We start from the raw sequence: 19,926 nt of genomic DNA, 5'->3' as shown, positions 1-19,926 counted from the left end.
GTGGACAAAATCCTCGGCCGACACAATAGAACGTCTTGTAAATACACACTTCCCAGGCAACACAGAATATATTGAGAACAATACTGACAGTGTTCAAACATCCAAACTATCACCCATTATAATCAACCACATCGTATTCCAAGATAGAAAATTATGGGCGATAAAAAACTTTGAACCATATAAGGCAGCCGGACCAGACGGGATATTCCCAGCCAAACTGTGAAACACTCGAGAAACGACGATTCCTTAGCTGGACGTCCTTTTCAGAAAAAGCCTTATGCTAGGGCATATTCGAAAAAGCTGGAGGAGAGTTAAAGTGATTTTTATCCCCAAAGCTGGTACACGCGGCCATGATACAGCGAAAGATTTCAGACCCATCAGCTTATCCTCCTTTATTCTCAAACTCTCGAGCGATTGTTGGATGTATATCTCAGGGAGAAGATTACAGACACAACGATTTTACCATGTCAACATGCCTACCTCGAAGAAAAATCCACAGAGACAGCTCTTTATGAGGTTGTAAGTACGATTGAGAGGAGCATAGAATACAAACAATACTCACTAGTTGCTGTTCTCGACATAGAGGGGACGTCCAACAATGTTAGCACAAGATCCATAATTGAGACTCTTAATATGTTAGGCACAGACATAAGTCTCAACGAATGGATAGAGAACTTGCTTAAAACTAGAATAATCATCCTCCCTCAGGGAGGAGTCTTATCCCCTCTGCTGTGGTTACTAGTTGTCAACAATATGCTTACCAAATTCAACCGAAGGGGAATTAAAGTAGTGGCGTACGCGGACGACATAGTGCTCATGGTTTCAGGAATGTTTCCAACCACAATCAGTAAGATTATGGAAGGAGCTCTGATATTACTCAGCAATTGGGCCACGGACTGTGGTTTAAGTGCAAACCCGAGAAAAACTGAACTGATGCTATTCACTATGAAAACCAAGTTATCAAACTTTAATCTCCCAAAACAAAAAGCCGTTAGTATAACGCTAACCCAACAGGCAAAATAATTAGGTGTTATCCTAGACTCCAAACTCAGCTGGAAGTTCAACGTAGAGTATAGGGTAAAGAAAGCGAATCTAACACTTTACACGTGTAAGAGAATGTTAGATAAAAAATGGAGTTTTCAACCAAAACTATCCAATTGGTTCTACACAGCCATTGTAAGACCAATACTAACATAACCTGCAATAGAAAAGAAATACAACAAAACTAAGCTAAACAAGCTACAAAGAACAGTATATATCTTAACTACAGGAGCGCTTAGCACCAGTCCTACTGAAGCGCTCAATGTACTAGCTCATCTGCTACCATTAGATTTACACATTAAAACAATCGCTTCTTGCAGCGTGGCGAGACTCAGAGACATAGGAAGCTGGACAACAAAGTCGTACGGTCACAGTAAGATTCTCCTACAAGGACCCTCGCTGCTCAAAAACAGATCAGACTACACTGTCCCTGACCTCAACTTTAAGAAAGACCTTACGGTACGTTTTCCACCGAGAGCCGAATGGAGCAAAGGGAAGGTGATTGAAAGATACGATATCGAAATCTATACCGATGGTTCTAAGAGGAACTGTGGTGTGGGAGCTGGCTTCCATTCGGAGCCGCTCAACCTATCTCAGTCAATTCGACTTCCTGACTATGCCTCCGTGTTCCAGGCAGAACTGTTGGCGATCAGAGAAGCATGCAAATCACTAAAACCCTACAAGGAAGTTGGTGCAAGAGTAGCTATCATCTCAGATAGTCAATCAGCTATAAAGACCTTAGACTCCAACTCCATTTCATCCAAACTAGGGTAACAGTGTAGAGTGGAGCTGGAAATGTTTAGTTATTGGCTTGAAATCACTTTGAACATACAGGGTAATGAGATAGCGGATGGGCTAGCAAGAAAAGGTTCCACACTAGAAATAGCAGAGGCGGTGGCAGTCTCCACCCCACTGAACACATTAAAAGCATCCATTGCGAAAGAAGGTGGAAGCAACAAACTACATGTATTACAACAAAAAACACATGGCCGTCATACAAAATCCAAAGGACGAATGATCTGTTAGGATGCTCTCGGCTAAACATCTCATGCATCACTGCAACCCTTAGAAGCCATTGGAAAGTAGGGGATCATGCAGCTAGACTCACTCTACCCTTCAATCCCATCTGCAGAAGCTGTCAAGCGGATGGAGAAAAGGAGAGTCTTTTCCACTAGTTATGTGAATTTCCAGGGCTAGCTAGGGCACGACTCCTTTGATAAGCCTTTCTTGCAGCAAATTAATGAGATCTCAGCCAACGAGATGGAGAATTTGCTGCTATATTCGGACCTCACTAAATGGATTTGACTTAGAAAAAAAAAATAATCATTATACGAGGGCGATGGTAGTAAAACGTGGCTGGTCACTAATTAGGTTTATTTCAGTGGAATACTCAACCCCTTCAAACAGCAACAACATCAATGGCTATCGCCGGTACTAGAATAATATCGCTATTTTATTTATTTCGTATTTTTTTATTAAAAAACTGAAAAAAAAACCCGATTTTTAGAGTGTTAAACTAAACACCGCGCCATTTTGCGAAACGTTTTTTTGAAGTGAAACTTCTTTAGGCGCGTCGGGGGCCCCAAGGCAGATTGAAAATAGGCGAATGAAACGGTAAGTTCGGAGCGTTACCGAAATCCGTCAAATGGGCGGGGCCAAGGAGCAGCTGCTCCTTCCCACTCTCGCTTATTCGCTCTCTCTCTGTCGCTCTCTCGCATCGCAAGCGCTGAACGAAATGTATATAGCACACAAGTAAGCATTGAAGTAGACTGGCGACATGCAGGCAACCGACAATCGACAACCGACAACGGGTATTATAGATAGCCATAGCCCGTGCAAATGAGTGCTGTGTGTGAGTATCAGATAAAGCGCCGATTGAATGTGTGTAAGCGGGAAAGCAATAAGAAACTGCTGTGAAGTAAATAGATGGTAGGTATGGAGGAGACGAAGCGATACAATGAGTGCGTTTGCCAAACGAGTGACGATAGTTGAAGTAGAAGGTTGTAAAAAGACATTTCAACCGTTTCGGTGATCAAAGCAAATTGATTAACGCGCCAAAAGTAGGCAAAAAATACCATTGGAAGTGCAAAGAAATGTCAGCGTCAAGTGCAACACTGCACCCAAGTGTCAAATTTGAAGCTAATAAGGACAAAAATAAATAGTACAAATTTATGTGGAGTGATATAGAAAAAAAAAAATGAAAACCTGAATTTATCACGAGAGAGGGGGGAGAGATCTAAACCGGGGCTCCCATTCATGGAACAACCAACTTAGAAGTTTCACTTCTACCGTGCGTGAGTCTGACAGACCATAGTTTTTTTTTTATTTTAGTACGAGATATGTGTATGTAGCTATAGTATTTTTTTTTTAATTTTTGTGTGTAAAATAAATTAAATAAAAAGCCTAAGAAATTTAAATATCTTTTTTTATTTTTCATTGTAACAAAAAAAATCCTGAAAATATCCAAACTTTTCGAGCTGTAGACTACCGGACTACTCCTTACGTGCTCAAGCTCTTAAAAAAACACCCGATAATTTAATACAATAAAATTCCAAAATTGTTTGTTTTCTCTGGTGACATGAAAAAATATTGACCTTGACTGACGTTTAAGCATGGTCAGCCCATTAAAAAAGCTAAGAGTGCGTTTGCATTTAACTATTCAACTTTTATATATGGTAGCTATTGGAAAACCCTTTAAGAATATAAAATAGCCAATATGAAGTACTTTATTTCATATTTGACATTCTGCAATATTTATATAAATTATATCACCCGAAAAGCTACGAACTCAAATATAGCAAAATCTATTAGTAACTAACAAATTCATATCTCACATGTGATAATCTGATTTTGAGTTGCCACCAACACTTCAACGGAATCAGAAGCTCAGCTATGTTAATTAGCGCTCGAACCTTTTACAGGCTCTTCCTCAGTATCAGATACCGAACCGTAGAGCATTTGTTTATCATACAAAGCATCCCATTGCGCCAGTTTAGCAGCATCTGGTACTTGCATTACTTGCACCTCATGACTAATATTTAAACCAACATCGGTTTTTGTCTTTTCTATCGGCAGCCATACATTCGGTTTGATCTCAGCACAATTGGGATTGCCCAGTTTGGCAAAGGAGGTGTATATGCCAACCATACGTTGGATAGTCGCATACTCCGGCGTATCTTTCTCCAATTTGCAAGACTCGGTTATGTAAAACAAATACGAGAGATCATCGCCATGCGCCACACCATTCACGCAATCATTGCCGCAAAAACGTAAGCGATGGTGGTTGAAGGTGGGCGAGTCGAAATCGAAACGATAGAGGTACGTGGCGGCAGTGGCATATTTACTGCGGGCGAGTGCTGTGCGGTGTAAGCCGTGCCAGAACATTTTGTGCGAGCAAAGCTGTTACCAAAACAAAACAAAAAAGAAATATTTTATGAGAAATTGGAAACACAACTCTAACATTTATACTCACGTGCATCAAATCGAATATGGGATCTTGCTTTAGCTGCTTTGCCACCACCCCGTCCTTCTCTTTGCCAAAGTACATTTGCAGTATGCGTGAACCTTCAGCTTGGTTCCGGCCGCTTTTATGCGGATCTCTTACTTCTGAAGGTAAAATTAATTCTGGTTCTTGTCTAACTAAATCGATAAATTGCGGAGCCATCTTCAGGCGTGGATATATAAGCAATCCCTCAAATGAGGTGCCACCCATTAGAAATGGTATGCCATTACTCCATGTTGATTTCAACAAATTCAATGGATCGGTTGGCAGTATGCAATGATCTGATTCGTACGGTTCAATAGTCGGTGCAAAGCTCAGCCAGTCAAAATTACGGGTTTCTTCCTCATTAAGTAGTGAATGATCGACCAATTTTCCAGCATCCAAATTTTCTAAATATGCAAGTATTGCGCGGTCCTCGAATGCTCCCTTATAGCCATGATATGTCGCCAGACGGTAAGCCATATCTGTTTGCTGCATATTAGCCCAAAAGTTGAGGGCACAACCAGACATCAAAATCACCTGTTGGAAGAGGCCACGTGCCTGATCGGACAAAGATAAAATGTGTGCACAAGCAGCGCCAGCGCTTTCACCAAAAACGGTGATATTATTGCAATTGCCATTGAAGTAGTAAATATTTTTCTTTACCCACTTAAGGGCGAGCAGTTGATCTTTGAGAGCGGCGTTGCCGGGCACATCAAGTTTCGGATCACTTAGGCTTAGGAAACCTAGAATTAAAGGAAGCAAAGGACAAGAAAAGTAAGAGCTGTTTAAATATAAAGAAAAGAGTAAATAGTCAAAAGTATTTAGTAGCGCAAAACAACAAAGTAACAAAAAACAAAAATAACAGAATTAAAGAATTCTTACCCTTCAATTGAAGGTTTTTGCTGTGGAATAAATAAAAGAGAGAAAGCGGCGCAAATACCAGATCAACGTCTAAAGTACAGCCAGACTGACGTAAATCAGTTGATGTCCCAAAACTTATCGGATAATATAAGTTCTGACTAAATTCTATCGGCGGGATGAGAACACCAATACACTACGACTTCAGTAAGTATCCATGTTAGAAATGAAGACACCGTTTTTAAAAAAAATTTATTTATTTTTCAATTCCCTTTTTTCCCCCTTTTAGAAAGATACACTCCTCCCAACGCTCCGGCCACTTTTTAACACCTCCAAAAAAGTAGAATTTGTCGAACTCTCCAAAATACGCCTCTGTCTCGGCGATGCCGAGCCATTTCTTCAAGTTGGGGATCAGGAAAAAGTTGCATGGAAACAGATAGAGTGAATACGGGGGTTGCGGCAACAATTCAGAGTGCGACTCAAGATTTATAATTTTTGCAAATGTTTTCGTTCGTCAATCATATTTGACACTTTTGAACTAGACAGTTGGAGTATGCAGACAAGCAATAAAGCGCGTAAATATATTTTTTTACATTTAATAAAGAAATTATTAAAAAACAAATAGGATGATTAATTTTGCGCCACCTTGTACACGCTAATTGTGTATCTTATAAAATGAATGAGGAAGCCATAAGAATTTACGAGCACTTAATTCGACTAATTTCATAGGAAAGATGAAAAAATATCTCAAGTGCAAAGCTGATCCTACATAGAATGCCTATCTCTATGCGTGCGTTTGACAGCTGAAATGAATTCACAGACAACACTAACAAAGCACAGTAAGAAAGTTGAATACATTTCAATTTTCCTAACACAGCTTTACGCAGTCCCACTATCAATAGCCGCTAACTTACCCAACGAGGAGAGCCGATAGTTCAAGGACACAAACACAACATCTTCACGCATTAGGTAATCCGGTCCATGATGATCGCGAGCTGCACGACCTGTGTGAAAAGCGCCACCAAAAATCCAAACCATTACTGGCATTTGCTTAGTTACATTAATCTAAAATTGTTCGCATGAAAGCAAAGCAAGAAAATGACAGGAAATATTACTGCACTTGAATTTGTCGTACTCCTTGTTAACACTAACATTTTTCGTGAACACATTCAGGTATAGACAGTCCTCGCTACCTTCTATTTGACCAGTTTTCAAATTCTTTTGCACCGGCTTGGGCGGACTTTTAGTGCCATCAAGTGTCTCTTTCCAATTTCCAAAGGGTACAGGTGCGCGAAAACGTAATTTTCCAACAGGTGGTTGTGCATACGGAATGCCCTCAAAGCTGTAATACGTATCGCCATAGACAGTCTCCCGCTTCGCACCGCGGATGCGGCCTTGCGGCAGTTGCAATTCCACTGTCTCTAAAATGCCAGAGCTGGTGGTGTGTTATGTGAACATACAGATGCATGCGTATGAGAATTAATAATTGTACTGGATATTAAAGTTCAAATTATTATGCAAAAACATTTATCACACTTACTCTGTTGCCATTTTTCGAAGATATGAGCGTAGCGCGTTAGCTGTTGGCAGTTTGTGCAATTTGTTGGAAAATCGTTGAACTCTGCAAAACATTTTTTTGAATTGTTAAGTATAGTTGCTTTTTCTTTTCAATTTTTTTGTGATAATTTAAAATTTCCAAATGAATAATTTTGAAGTATTTTCCATGACAAAATAAAAATTTCTTTTGACAAGTCTTAGTAAACAGAAAAATTATAGGTATAAGGGCGTACAATTCAGTCGATTGTATATAGAGTTCGACGGTTATAGGCCGTAACTTCACTTCAAAATTTGTTTACGAAATTGCTTAAGTTCCAAGATCGACAACTTGTAAACATTAACAGTAGCAGCCCTGCCACATACAAAAAAATACAAAAGCGAAGGTATTTCCTGTTGGACATTTCAAAAATACTTCCAAGAAAAAACCACGTTTTTGAAGAACTGAGCTAATAATTAATAACATTGAAATTACAAACTAACCAAATAATCGCCATAAAAAAATGAACTGAAAACGAGGAAGGAAACACTAAAAGCAAACATAAAAAAAGAAATTAGTGACAAAGCACTTTATTCGAAAAACAAAAAAAAATTCCATTATTTTTTAAACGTCTCTTTTTTATGTGTTCAAAGAAATATTATTAATTTTCACTAAAGCAGTCAATTCGCCAAGCTCGCATACGATAGGTGCTGCTCTCTTACCAAACCTGTTATGACCGAATCGCGCAGAAAAATGTCCACTATTTTAACAGCCCAAGTGTTTAAGAAGCACTAAATTGTTGAACAAGTTAACTAATCTAAAGGGCTATTGATATATATTAGCTGCTTTTGAGTGCGTTGGAAGTTTGTATTGGCATAAAAGCTATTCTAATCAGTCGTAAGCATTAGGTAAAGCAGATTGTATCCGTGTGTGAATGTGTATAAAAGCGAGAGAGAGAGAGATAGAGAGAGAGGAAAAGAGCGCTAAGAAAAACGAGAAAAAACCTAAGGTAGACGTTCTGGCTGCAAGAGTTTCGAAAGAGCGAAAAGAAAAATTCTCTTTTACAAGTTTTCAAGAACTTTTTATGAGCAACGTGCGACATCAAATTATTTTTGAGTGCACTGCAATGTTGCCAGAAGTGATAATTTATCTGAACATTATGCATTCTCTTCTACTAATAATTAGAAAAATCTCCTAATGAAGATATCGCAATATATGGTAATCAAAATTTTATAAAAAAAGTTAAGCAGGGAAGATATGTTGCAACATTTCTGCATTTTTTATTATTTGGTATGTAAATTTCCCTCTTTTTGTAATTTTTCTAAATTTGTTGCATTACATATACAAGTAGAATAGCCGAATGGGTTGGTGTGTGACTATCATTCGCAGTTCGGAGTGCGTCGGCTTGAATGGATAAATGGATAAAAAAAATTTGCCATTCGGAGTCGGCGTAAAACTCAAGTTTCATTTTGTGGAACAATATCATGACGCACGCCACAAATAGGGGGCCAAACACCCAAAAAGTGTGTATGCGCCAATTATTATATACATGTATGTATATAATGAGAAGGCAAGGGTGACCATATTAGACACATCATCTATCATGTTTTTCGGAGGTAACCGTTTAGTGCTGAAGGAATAATAAAGGCCGCTGTAGCCGAATAGGTTTGTGCATGACTATCATTCTGAATTCGAAGTTCGAATCTCCGTGAAACACCAAAATGAAGAAAAACATTTTTTCTAATAACGGTCACCCCTCGACAGGCAATGGCAAACCTTCGAGTGAATTTCTGCTATGAAAAAGTTCCTTAAAAAACCATTTACCGGAGTCGGCTTAAAACTGTAGGTCCCTCCATTTATGGAAAAACATCAAGACGCACGCCTCAAATACTAGAAGGAGCTCAGCCAAACACCCAAAACGCGCCAATTAAATAACTTTATGTGTATATATTTAGATATACTTTAAAACCAAACTTTTTTGGTTTTATAAAAAGCGTCTTTCAAAAGTGATACCTAAATGTCAGTAGTGAATAATTCCTAGACCATACCTTGTTTTATGTCATTTTTGACATTTTTCAAGTGGACAGATGTACAATTTTAACCATGGATACCTACACTATAGAACACCACGTTAAAATTATGAATTAAAGTAAAGTACTCATTAATTTTAAATTAAACTTTTTATGAAAATTGTCGACCTTGAAGAAAAACATATCGCAAAAATCGAGATTTTTTCGATGTAAAAATCGTCCGAATGAGTCGACAATTCAAAGGTTGGAGAAAAAATTTGAAGAAACTGGTTCAACCGAGGATAGAAAAAGGACTGACAGACCAGACTAAGTTTTTTGAAACGTGGTCTATGTGGATAAGCCAACAACAATTCTAAAGCTGAAAAGCAACATTCGGATCGAGATTGATGAGCTCAATGTGATAATGTGTGAGCGAGTCTTGAAAATTTTAGTTCTCATATGACAACCTGTAGACGTACTTATTGTGGACATTTAAATGATGTAGTTTTTCATTGTTAAGAACCGTATGATAAATCAAAACAAGGACCTGGTAGAATCTAAACTTTTACATGTGTTGTTTTAACATATCTAGGCGCGTCTTTTGAAATAGCCTTGTTTACTTGTTCAATACCAGTAAAGTAAAAAGTTTGATGATTACGAAACAAAAACAAGACGCAGCAAAACTGTAATAATATAATATATGTATATTGTTATAAAAAAACCTGTATTTTCAAAATGTTGCATGAATATATATTAAAAAAATGTTTGCTTAAAAATTGTGGCTGTATTGTCTAACGAAAACTTTTCTTTAAGAGAAGAACTCCTCCGTAATATCTTCCTATAAGCTTTCCTCAAACAGCAGCAAAAATCACGTCGTCTAACGAAAACTCTTTTTTACGAGAAGAACTCCACCCTTTCCGCAAACAGCAGTCATCTTAACTCATTCTCGTTTTCATACATTTTGTTATCTTTTTTAATTTCTTATCAGTACTCGAATTTCCTGCATTTACAATAAATCAATCAGCTAAGAAACCATATTTTTCTCTTTTTCACACCTCAAAATGTTTTTCCAGATTTTCACTGAACACAATCCTATAAACACTTGTGTTGTTCCAGTACTCACCTCAGATAAAGTTATTTTCACTTTGCAGATAGAAAATGTACTGAGGTGCTTTGGTTAATGAAAAACCCGCGATAATGCCATTATAAAATCAAATTAAATGAAACTTTTGGGTTATTGTGGAGTGCTACGCACTCCGTATGAGTTCTAGGGTTTACATATTCTTCGATATTTCAGTATAAAAATATTCAAATAAATGTGAAAGAATATAAAACTGTCTGGGCTTTAAAAGATTGGTGAAAAAGTATTGAAGGCGACACTTAATAACCAGGACAGGAAGAAATATTTGTACGGCAATGCAGGAAGAAATATATAATGTATCACCTCATTTCAACACGCAACAAATTTTATCTGTCAGTTCATTCTTTGCTTACAATCGACTCAAAGAATGTAATATAAAAAATTAATCGAATATCGTAGAGTGAGAAAATTGTCGGTTTTGTAAAGTTCATCAGAAATAGTAATTCATAAAAAATTCAGAAGGTGTTAAAGGGAGCTAAATGTGCATGGAAGGGTTTTAGAGTTTAAATGGCGTCGAACAAAATTGAAGTTGAGCCATTTGGTGAATGTGCAAAAAATGCGGTAGTACCAGATATCAGTGAAAAAATGCATGCTTATGTAAATCAAGGTTTGATAAAGAATGAAATTGCTGATAATGTAGGCACTTCAGATTAATGAGAATCTCATATTTTACATGAAGATTGTGTATAGTTGAAAAAATTCTTCGAAGACCTATTGTCGCTTTTCTTAACAAAGCATCAAAAACAGTATTTTGCAGAAATCATTACAGAGATGGTGTCAAATTATTGGATGATCATGGATCATTAGAATAAGTGTACTTATGTAGTAGATATAGTTGGTGGAGATAATATTGAGTAAACAATTTTAAATTAAAAATTCACATTATTTAATTTTAGCTCAACCTGTGTCATAGATTTAATTAAAATTCTTTCTCCAATTCTTTCTCGTTTCTTTATTGCTTTAAAGGCGTAATTTACTAGATTTACTTGCTGATTTTGATATATCTAGTTTTTGTAGCTCACAACAACTCTTTGATTATCTTTACGTTTGTATAATATTTATGAAAATACATATGTGATTAATTCATGAACTGTTTTTGTCAAATTGGAAATTTTTTAGAGAACAAAAAAAAAAAAGTTGCGATGAAAAAGATTCATTTCCTGCAGTTTTTTAAATAAATTTTTCCATATATTTTTTTGTTATTGATTATTTTGTTCTTTGCTTGCACGATTTTTGACAACAATTTTCTGGCAGCGCTCTTGCCTTTGGCCACAAATATACAAGTAGATCGAGAATATAAAGGGAATAAACATATATGTCAAGAGCGATAGAATACAAGAGAGGCGTTACGTCACACAGATACAGTTGCCTAAGAGAAATCTGAAAATGCGAGCAAGAAGAAGATGTTACCCAAATACCACACGACTAAATTGTACAAGTGTGACGTCACATTCTGTCAAATTCACTGTGAGTGGAATAACAGTATGCGATGGGCGCCACCCATGATGCAAAGAATAATGAGATGGCGCCCATCGTGGTCCCGTTACTTTGCGCTCAGCGAATTTGACAACTAGTTACGTGATTTTAGCTCCAGTATGGCCAGATTACCATTTTCGTAACTCGATTTATCATTTTTTTGTTGTTATTTTTATTATTTTGTGTCTCGGAGTTTTAGTTCTTTCTTCATGACATTTTTCTAGTTGTTCTAATTAAAATGTCATGTTTATAATTTTGTAAAATATACATTTTTTAATAATTATTTAAACAATTCACACAGTTTTATTTAGCTTTACTTTTTTTTAACATCTGGTGGCATTGCCCGCGAGTGCAGGTGTTGTTGGTGTTCTTCTGCTTTCGGCAGTCAAATCTCTCTCTCGCTACTGCAGTGTTGCCTAGCTTTGGATATAAAAACGCATTAAAATGCCTATTCAAAGAAAATAAACCAACAAATTTTTACTGAATCACTTAAAGAACTTTGTATGCGAGACAAATTGTCTTTAAAATGTGCGTTTTTTTAAATAAATGTGTCAAGCTTATGTACAATTTAATTTATGAGGTTTTTTTTAAGCGAGACTCTTTTGTTAAGGGAACGACTTTTTTGCTATATTTGAAGTTATGTAACTATATTAGATAAGGTACTCTCTTTGTAAAAATGTCAGTATGGTTTCTTTAGTATTTTCTGGTATTTTGTTTATTTTTACAATGAATATAACTCTTAATGCCCTATGTCTCACTAAGGATTGATGACCGGAAGAAACGATTACACCTCTATGGTTTTAATTCGCATTCAATAAATATTCAAAGGCTTTTTAAAATGTGTAAAAAGGCTTTCAACCTTAAGAAGAGTTGAGAGAGGGGCATTTAATATTTTTGCATAACCTTAAATGGAGCCAAAAATTAAATTTGCACTTTCAAATTATCAAATTTTATAAAGGAAAAAAATTTTCATTAGCACTAAAGTCTTCTCAGAGATCTGGTCACATTGCCCATGATTGCGGTTATTGTTGATGTTTATGAATATTCGTTTCTTCTTTGAAATGTGCGTTAATAAGAAGAAACGGTAAAAAACGTTTTAGTGAATATTTACGCAAAAATAAGATAATTCGTGAAAGTGTACTCGTATAAGTGAAAAATAAGAAAACATGAAATGTGCAGTGAAAAATTGTGCTAGTAAGAACCTCAATAAAGCATACATACATATGTTTATAATATTTCATTAAATTAAAGTTAAATGTTTTAAAATATCTATAGGAATAGTAACTGAGCACCGATCCACGGACTGAGTACACTGCCTCCGCCATCCATCCAGTGGCACCATCCGTTCAAGGCACTTCTCCTGGCGCAACTCCATCAGCACTATTAAAATCCACAGTCACACATTGTTCAATCTTATCAGCGGCTGTGCAACAATATTAGACACTATAAAATGTGCAGATCCACGACTTGGTTGAACAATTTAATATGATTTGCAAAATATTTAAGATTTTCCCCACCATTTTTTCAAAATACTAAATTTTATAAGAATCAACTAATTTTCATTAGCACTAAAACCTTCTCAGAGTGACCTTTTATAACATTCTTTCTTTAATAATACAGTTTTTTTTAACTTACAGTTTCGGTAGCTTTAAATTAAACGCAAAAAGAAACAAACACGAAACTTCAAAATTTTCGCATTTTCGGTATAAAAAAGCACTAAATTTATTGCGAAGAGCAAATGGTTGGCAATACTGCACAACTCAGCAAACGTGACGTCACGTACGCTCTGATGGGCGCAATCTTGTTTCTATCATTCTTGGGCGCCACCATTGTACTCTCTGCATGGTGCATATTCATCGACTCAAACAATGCCCTAAGAGTATTGTTAAGTAGCCTATTTTGCACTTCACAATACAGTGGAGGTAGTTAAAAGAGTATAGTGGGACGATATTCGTATATTTAAGTTTTAATTTTTTTTTGGTATGTAAAATTACTTGTATATTAATTATAGTATTATATATTTTTATATTAATTAATGTCGATATTTGTTTGAGTTAGGACTCCGACCGCTTGAAATATTTAGTTTCTAAAAAACGAGTTTGAAGTTTTCGGTGCGGTACGAATCGCACAGAAAGGAGTGGTACCAAAATTCAAAATTAAAATTTTTTCCACATTAATCCATTAAGTATGTAATTTTAGTATTAAGACAAGCTTAAAAATGGATTTTTTTTAGTTTGTCCAATGGCTTAATAACTCAACCGTTACGTTGGCGCTATTTTTGGTACTACGACCGGGCTATTACCTCACTGACTCCGGAATGCAATAGTCAATATATTGGCTCGAATTTGCCTAATGAAGTATGCACGGCCTGATTGGTGGCATGATTATACTGGTTTAAAAATAATTATAATAATAAATAATAAAATATTTTTTTTTACCCAAGAACCACAACTTCAAATAATTATCTTCTTTATATGTATATAAAAATAAATATTTGTCTGTATGTCCTCGATGAACTCAAAAACTACTGGACCAATTATTATAAAAATTGGTATATATACATATGTAGAGAGAAGGTTTGTAGAACAAGCTCATTGCCGCCACTCGCCACCAGGTGGCGCTGCAGAGTAGCAACTTCTGCCCTATTCAACCGATTTTTTCGAAATAAACAAAATCAATACAATGGTTTAGAATGAATTGTATATTTGTATACTGATTTTTCTTTAAAGTTATTTTTCTTAAATTGATTTTAGTTGTTGGCGTAGCAACGCGTGGCGGGTACAGCTACTTTTTTATAAAATTATTTATTAAACTTTTATCAGCGGTTATGTATGCAGTTTATAACACATAAAGAGCGATGATCCGGTCTAGAACGCAGCAGAACTGCAAAGTGATTTGTGACAAGCCCGAACAGCAAACTGTCGCACTGTCTTCGGTATTATTTCAGGACACAACCCATTGCGCCAGCATATGACCACTATTGGAATAATAGAGGACTCGATTTGCCTGTCTTGGTTAGAGAAGGCGTATGGCGCTGAGCATTTTCGTTGTGAGTGTTCGGCCTTTGCGAGAGGAAGGCTGCGAATTTTGGGTTCCGATGTCATGAGAATGAGTAATATTCGTTCTCTCAAACTGTAGGATATTTTCAGATTTGCCAAAGAATGTGCAAAATTCTCATAAGATTACCCATCTCTGTATCTGTGTCTACTATGTCCTATACCCTTCTCCCAGTTACTTCACTCTTTTTCTAGATAGTCAACCCTTTTACAAATTCCTTCCAGAGCTTTGAATACAACGGGATTTTTAGCCTGAGTGTTTAAGAGTTACCAATATCTCGGTGCTTCTTTGCTCGCCGAATTTAAATTTCAAAATTTCGCCTCTTTCAAACTTCAAAATCTCAAGCGTTTTTAATGTATTTTAAATTTACTCTATTTGTTTTACTCATTTCTTGAACTTCATATGTCTAAAAAAATGTGAGATATATTTATATGTAAAAAAAGTCTTCATCAGATATAAAATTATTCGCATGAGAAAAAATACACTTAATTGGGCAACTCAGTATCGATAATTGTGACATCGCTAGTTGGTTTCCCTAGTAAAAATTTACCATGGATTCTAGATTTGAATCATAAAACTGCATATTAACGACGATAAGAATGCAGGTATCAAACTTGAAAAACGAATATGAAAGATATCACATTTGTGTACCTTTAATTTTATATGTCTATCACTTGTTTTGCTCGATTGACGAATTCTGAACTATTATTGAACATTTTTATGACCCACATTTCTTCCTTAATCTGAAACAGTTATTTGACGATATCTCGAGAACGACAAGACAGAAGAAAAATTAAATTAAATTTAAACTTAGTGAAAAATTTTACGCACTAATTGGTTTGTTGGGTTCTTAAGGAGACCTGGTGGTCTAGAAATTTGAAAAAATCGATTTTTTGTTTTTTCGATATTTCGAAAGTATAGAATCTTAAGATACTGTGAAATTTTCATGCGGAAATTTCCAATCTTATAGCTTCTACAGCCTATTAACTAGGTAGAGAGCGGTCCGCGCGCTCCTGTACCTCAAACTTTAAACTAATTTTGCTCGAATCGACATTTTCGGCACCGCGGGGGGTGAAAAAAAAATCTAACCGAATTACTTCAAATTTGAATATTTTGTTCACAACATGCATATGTACATATATGCCTATCGTCGGAACTAGAATCATAATTTTATTTAAATAATTTCCTATTTTGTACACTAGGAAACTAATGAAAAAGACCCAATTTTACGAACTTTTTTTAAAGGCGCGCCATTTTGTCAATTTTTAATTTTTTCGATTTGTTCTTCGACCATAACTGTACACTTTCTGGTAAATAATCTTCTTGAATTTTGTGTTTCAGATGAGTAGAAGTCTCAAAATCACCTACGCCGTCTGGATAAAATTTTGCGCGAGGGTCATCTTCAGCGGTGTTTTTATAATAAAAAATACAATTTAAAATAAAATAAAAATTTTTTGTATGCTCAATAGATGTAGAATCAAACACGAAAAGTTGAAATATCGGTTTTTAATTTTAAATAGCAAAAAAAAAAAAATCGAGAAAATAGTTGAAATTTTCGTGCTCTAGACCACCGGGTCCCCTTAAGTTTGTTTTTGGATTTAAATTAGTGTTACAACTAACTGCTGCAACCATTAATTAAGAATTTCGGCGGCAATTTTCAAAAAGTTTCAATTGGCTATGATGAAACGTTGAATACCGTTTTGGCCATCCTAGATCAAAATACCAAAATTTGAGTTAATCTTTTTTTAATTATAAATTTTTTTTTTTTTTTTTTTTTTTTTTTTTTTTTATTGAAACGTTGTAAAATTTGTATACATTTCATGGTATTACGCCTAGCATAAGCTAACAAGTAACATTATTCTATCCTTAACATTGAAATTTAAAAACAATTATAAATATTTTACAAACAATTATACAGCGTTGGCGACTAAATCTCGTGGCTTAGTTCTTCGAAGTCTTCTTGTGCAGACTGTTTTGGTAAGCTCTGCGGCCTCCGGGTTTATGTGCTCTTTCAGCCTGGTTTCATGGTTACTTGTAAGAATTTGGATTATATCAGCGACTTTTTTCACCGACAGATCCTTGTGCAGGTCGTGATTTCGCACATACCAAGGTGCGTTGACCATGTCTCTGAGAATCTTATTCTGCAGGCGTTGTACAGCTTCAATGTTTGATTTAGTGGTACATCCCCATAATTGAATGCCGTATGTCCATATCGGCTTAACTACTTGGTTGTATATTAATAATTTATTCTGTATTGACAATGTAGACTTTCTGCCAATTAACCATTTCATTTTTTTAATTTTTAAGTTGATTTCAGTTGCTTTAATTTTGACATGTTCTTTCCATTTGAGCTTTGCATCCAAAGTCATACCCAAGTATTTTGCTGTATTACTATATGGAACAGTAGCAGATGATATTTTCACTGGGTTATAGGCTATTTTCTTGTTTGTAAAGTCTACGTGAACAGACTTGCTTTCATTTAGTTTGATTCTCCAGTTTTCAGTCCATGCGACAACTTCGTCTATCGATGCCTGTAACTTTCTAGTTGATTCATTTGCGTTATTTCCATAGGCTAAGATACACGTGTCATCAGCAAAAGTGGCTATCTTACTTGTATTTGAAACAGGTAGATCTGCAGTATAGAGCAAATACAGTACTGGCCCAAGAATGCTGCCTTGTGGTACACCAGCTTCAATTTTTTTAATGTTTGAGTATGCTTGTCTTTGTTTCACTCTAAAATATCTGTCTGTGAGATATGATTCCAATAGCAAAGTATATTGATATGGGAGCATCGCTCTGAGCTTACGGATTAGACCTTCGTGCCACACTTTATCAAACGCCTGTGCGATATCAAGGAATATTGCTGAACACACTTGATTGTTTTCTATGGCCTCTTCTATGATGTGTACTATACGATGTATCTGATCTATCGTTGAATGTTTTTCTCGAAATCCAAATTGGTGAGATGGTATTAATTGTTTATTAGAAATTATATCCTTTAATCGTTTGGAAAATAGTTTTTCAAATAGCTTTCCGATGGCTGGGAGTAATGCTATTGGGCGGTAAGATGTGACTTCGTTGGGATTTTTCCCTGGCTTTGGGATCATTTTAATTTCAGAAATTTTCCAATGCATTGGTATGTATTTAAATTCAATGCATGCATTCATTATTAAAGTGAGTTTGATTAGCGCTTTGTAAGATAAGTTCTTTAGCACTTCGGCTGTGATTAAGTCAAATCCTGGACTTTTCTTTTGTTTTAGTTTGGAGATTTCATTTGCTACCTCATCAGTGGTAAAACTTGTAATTTCAACAGATTCTTGCACAGTATGGGGAAACAAAGTGTAATTTATCGTTTCAAATGGCTTAAAAATTTTTTGGAGGTGTTGTGCAAATAACTCAGCTTTTTCCGAATCGGTTTTTGCCCAAGGTTGGTTGCTATTTGGCTGTTTAATTGGGGGATTATGTTGAATTGGTCTTTTCATATGTGCCGTAGTCCGCCATAGAGAGTAATCAGAGGTTTTATCTGCAGATAGGTTTTGTAGCTTTATATTTAAAGTTCTGTTTTTATTTTCTTGAATAGCATATTTCACTGTTTTGGTGAGGTTGTTTAATTGTGTTTTAAGTGATGGAGACCTAATCGACTGCCACTTTTTTCTGATTTTTCTTTTTTCCTTTATGAGTTCAATTATATTCGAAGGATATCTTTGGCGATTAATTTTTTGGACTCTTACAGGTGTACTTAACCAAGCAGCTTTTTGTATCTGTGCTGACAGCTTTATTGTTTCCTTCTCAATTTCGTCAACATTATCGATTTCATTTGTCGTGTTTACATATGTGTTTAGTTTAGTCTTGAAGTATTGCCAATCTGTATATTTATTTGAAAGGAGCAGGTTACTTTCATTGATTTTTGGTTCACCATCAAGAATCATGAATATAGGTGAATGATCTGAATTAAGATCTAAACCATCCTCCAGAGTTATGATGTTGTATGGTAGTTGTTTGACTACGAAAAAATCAATCAAATCTGGAGTCTTATTAATGTCTGTTGGCCAGTATGTTGGATTGCCAGTTGAGAATATTTCACAACCACATTGTTGTGCCGCTTTCCACAGTTCGCGACCTTTAGTTGTCGTTAGGCGAGATCCCCAGTTAATGTGCTTTGCATTGAAATCGCCTCCCATAACGAATCTTCCTTTATGTTTATTTAAAATTTGTGTGTATTCTGTAGACTTTATGTTATGTCTCGGCGGACTATATACTGCTGTTACCGACAGTTGGTAATTGCAAAACTTGATTCCAACTGTTGTCGCTTGAAACTCAGTGGAGCTGATCTTTTCTTCTTCGAAATGTTCAATCGAATTCTTAATAATAATTGCGCTACCTCCTCTTGCGTTGTTTAGAGGATGATTTGAGCAATACATTATAAATCCGTTGAATGTAGAGTACATTTGGGTGGTCAAATGAGTTTCAGATACTAAACAAATATCAATTCTTTTTTGATTAAGTACAAGCTCAAGTTCATTTTTGTGCTTTAAGATTCCATTCGCGTTCCATGCCATTATCTTTAAACTTTTTCTTATTGTGTTTTTAGACATTTATAATTTGCTCAAGTTTTTCAACGCGATTCAGTAGATCCTGGTTTAAGGTTAACTGCTTTTCAATTTTAAGTAAAATTTGTGTCAATATATCTTTATCTGTCGTATTTTCCTTTTGGGCTGCTACGTCTGCATATGTTTGTTTACCCGGTATTAGTGTTGGTTTCTTAGTCGTTCTTGGTTCTACAGAGTGTTTTGGCATAGCTAATGCTTGACGTATTGCTGTTGGGGGTTTTTTGCCAGTTTCTTCTTTGTGTTTAACTCCGCTTTTGTTACGGAGCTTTTGCAACTCCTTGGCAACATGACATCCTCTGTAGCTTGCTGGGTGGTTTTGCCCGCAGTTGCAGCATTTTGGTGGTTCTTTGTCTGGTTTCTTGCATTCAAGAGTTGAATGATTACCAGCGCACTTAACACATTTTGGAGGCTTGCAACAATAGTTCTTGGTGTGCATAAAACCCTGGCAGGACTTGCATTGGGGAATTAAGCTAGATAATTTTAATGGCTCAATTTTTACGATTGTGTTGAGTATGTTTTTAATCTCATAGACCTTTTTTATGTCTTCATTTGGGTCAAAACAGAGGGTAAACATGTTTAAGGGCTCTTTGGTTTTCCATTTCAATTTTCTAATATATATGCGTTTGTAGCCTTTAAACCTTGTCTTTGCAGATCTTCAATGATATCCTCAGGTTGACATGTGTGATGTAGGTCTTTAACCACTACCCTTATCTGCC

General features: G+C 35.8%; 1 protein-coding gene across 3 annotated transcripts; it reads right to left on the bottom strand.

Annotated features, from left to right (window-relative positions):
* Positions 1–3,449: 3,449 nt before the first annotated feature.
* Positions 3,450–7,748, bottom strand: LOC128871232 (esterase B1-like). Of its 3 annotated transcripts, none has more exons than XM_054113315.1 (6): positions 7,640–7,748; positions 6,924–7,004; positions 6,536–6,818; positions 6,298–6,448; positions 4,514–5,268; positions 3,450–4,440 (listed from the first exon to the last, which is right to left on the bottom strand). In XM_054113315.1, exons 2-6 carry the CDS (start codon positions 6,932–6,934, stop codon positions 3,937–3,939), a joined length of 1,704 nt encoding a protein of 567 aa, XP_053969290.1. In that variant the 5' UTR covers positions 6,935–7,004; positions 7,640–7,748; the 3' UTR covers positions 3,450–3,936. The 3 variants fall into 3 exon arrangements, with proteins under 3 accessions (XP_053969290.1, XP_053969294.1, XP_053969295.1); XM_054113319.1 differs by having other exon boundaries at positions 7,645–7,742; XM_054113320.1 differs by lacking the exon at positions 7,640–7,748 and adding an exon at positions 7,421–7,445.
* Between the last annotated feature and the right edge of the window lie 12,178 nt (positions 7,749–19,926).

Source organism: Anastrepha ludens, chromosome 2 (genome assembly GCF_028408465.1).
Source record: "Anastrepha ludens isolate Willacy chromosome 2, idAnaLude1.1, whole genome shotgun sequence".
In the NCBI taxonomy this organism is placed as follows: domain Eukaryota; kingdom Metazoa; phylum Arthropoda; class Insecta; order Diptera; family Tephritidae; genus Anastrepha; species Anastrepha ludens.
This window is presented reverse-complemented; position numbering and strand designations above follow the sequence as displayed.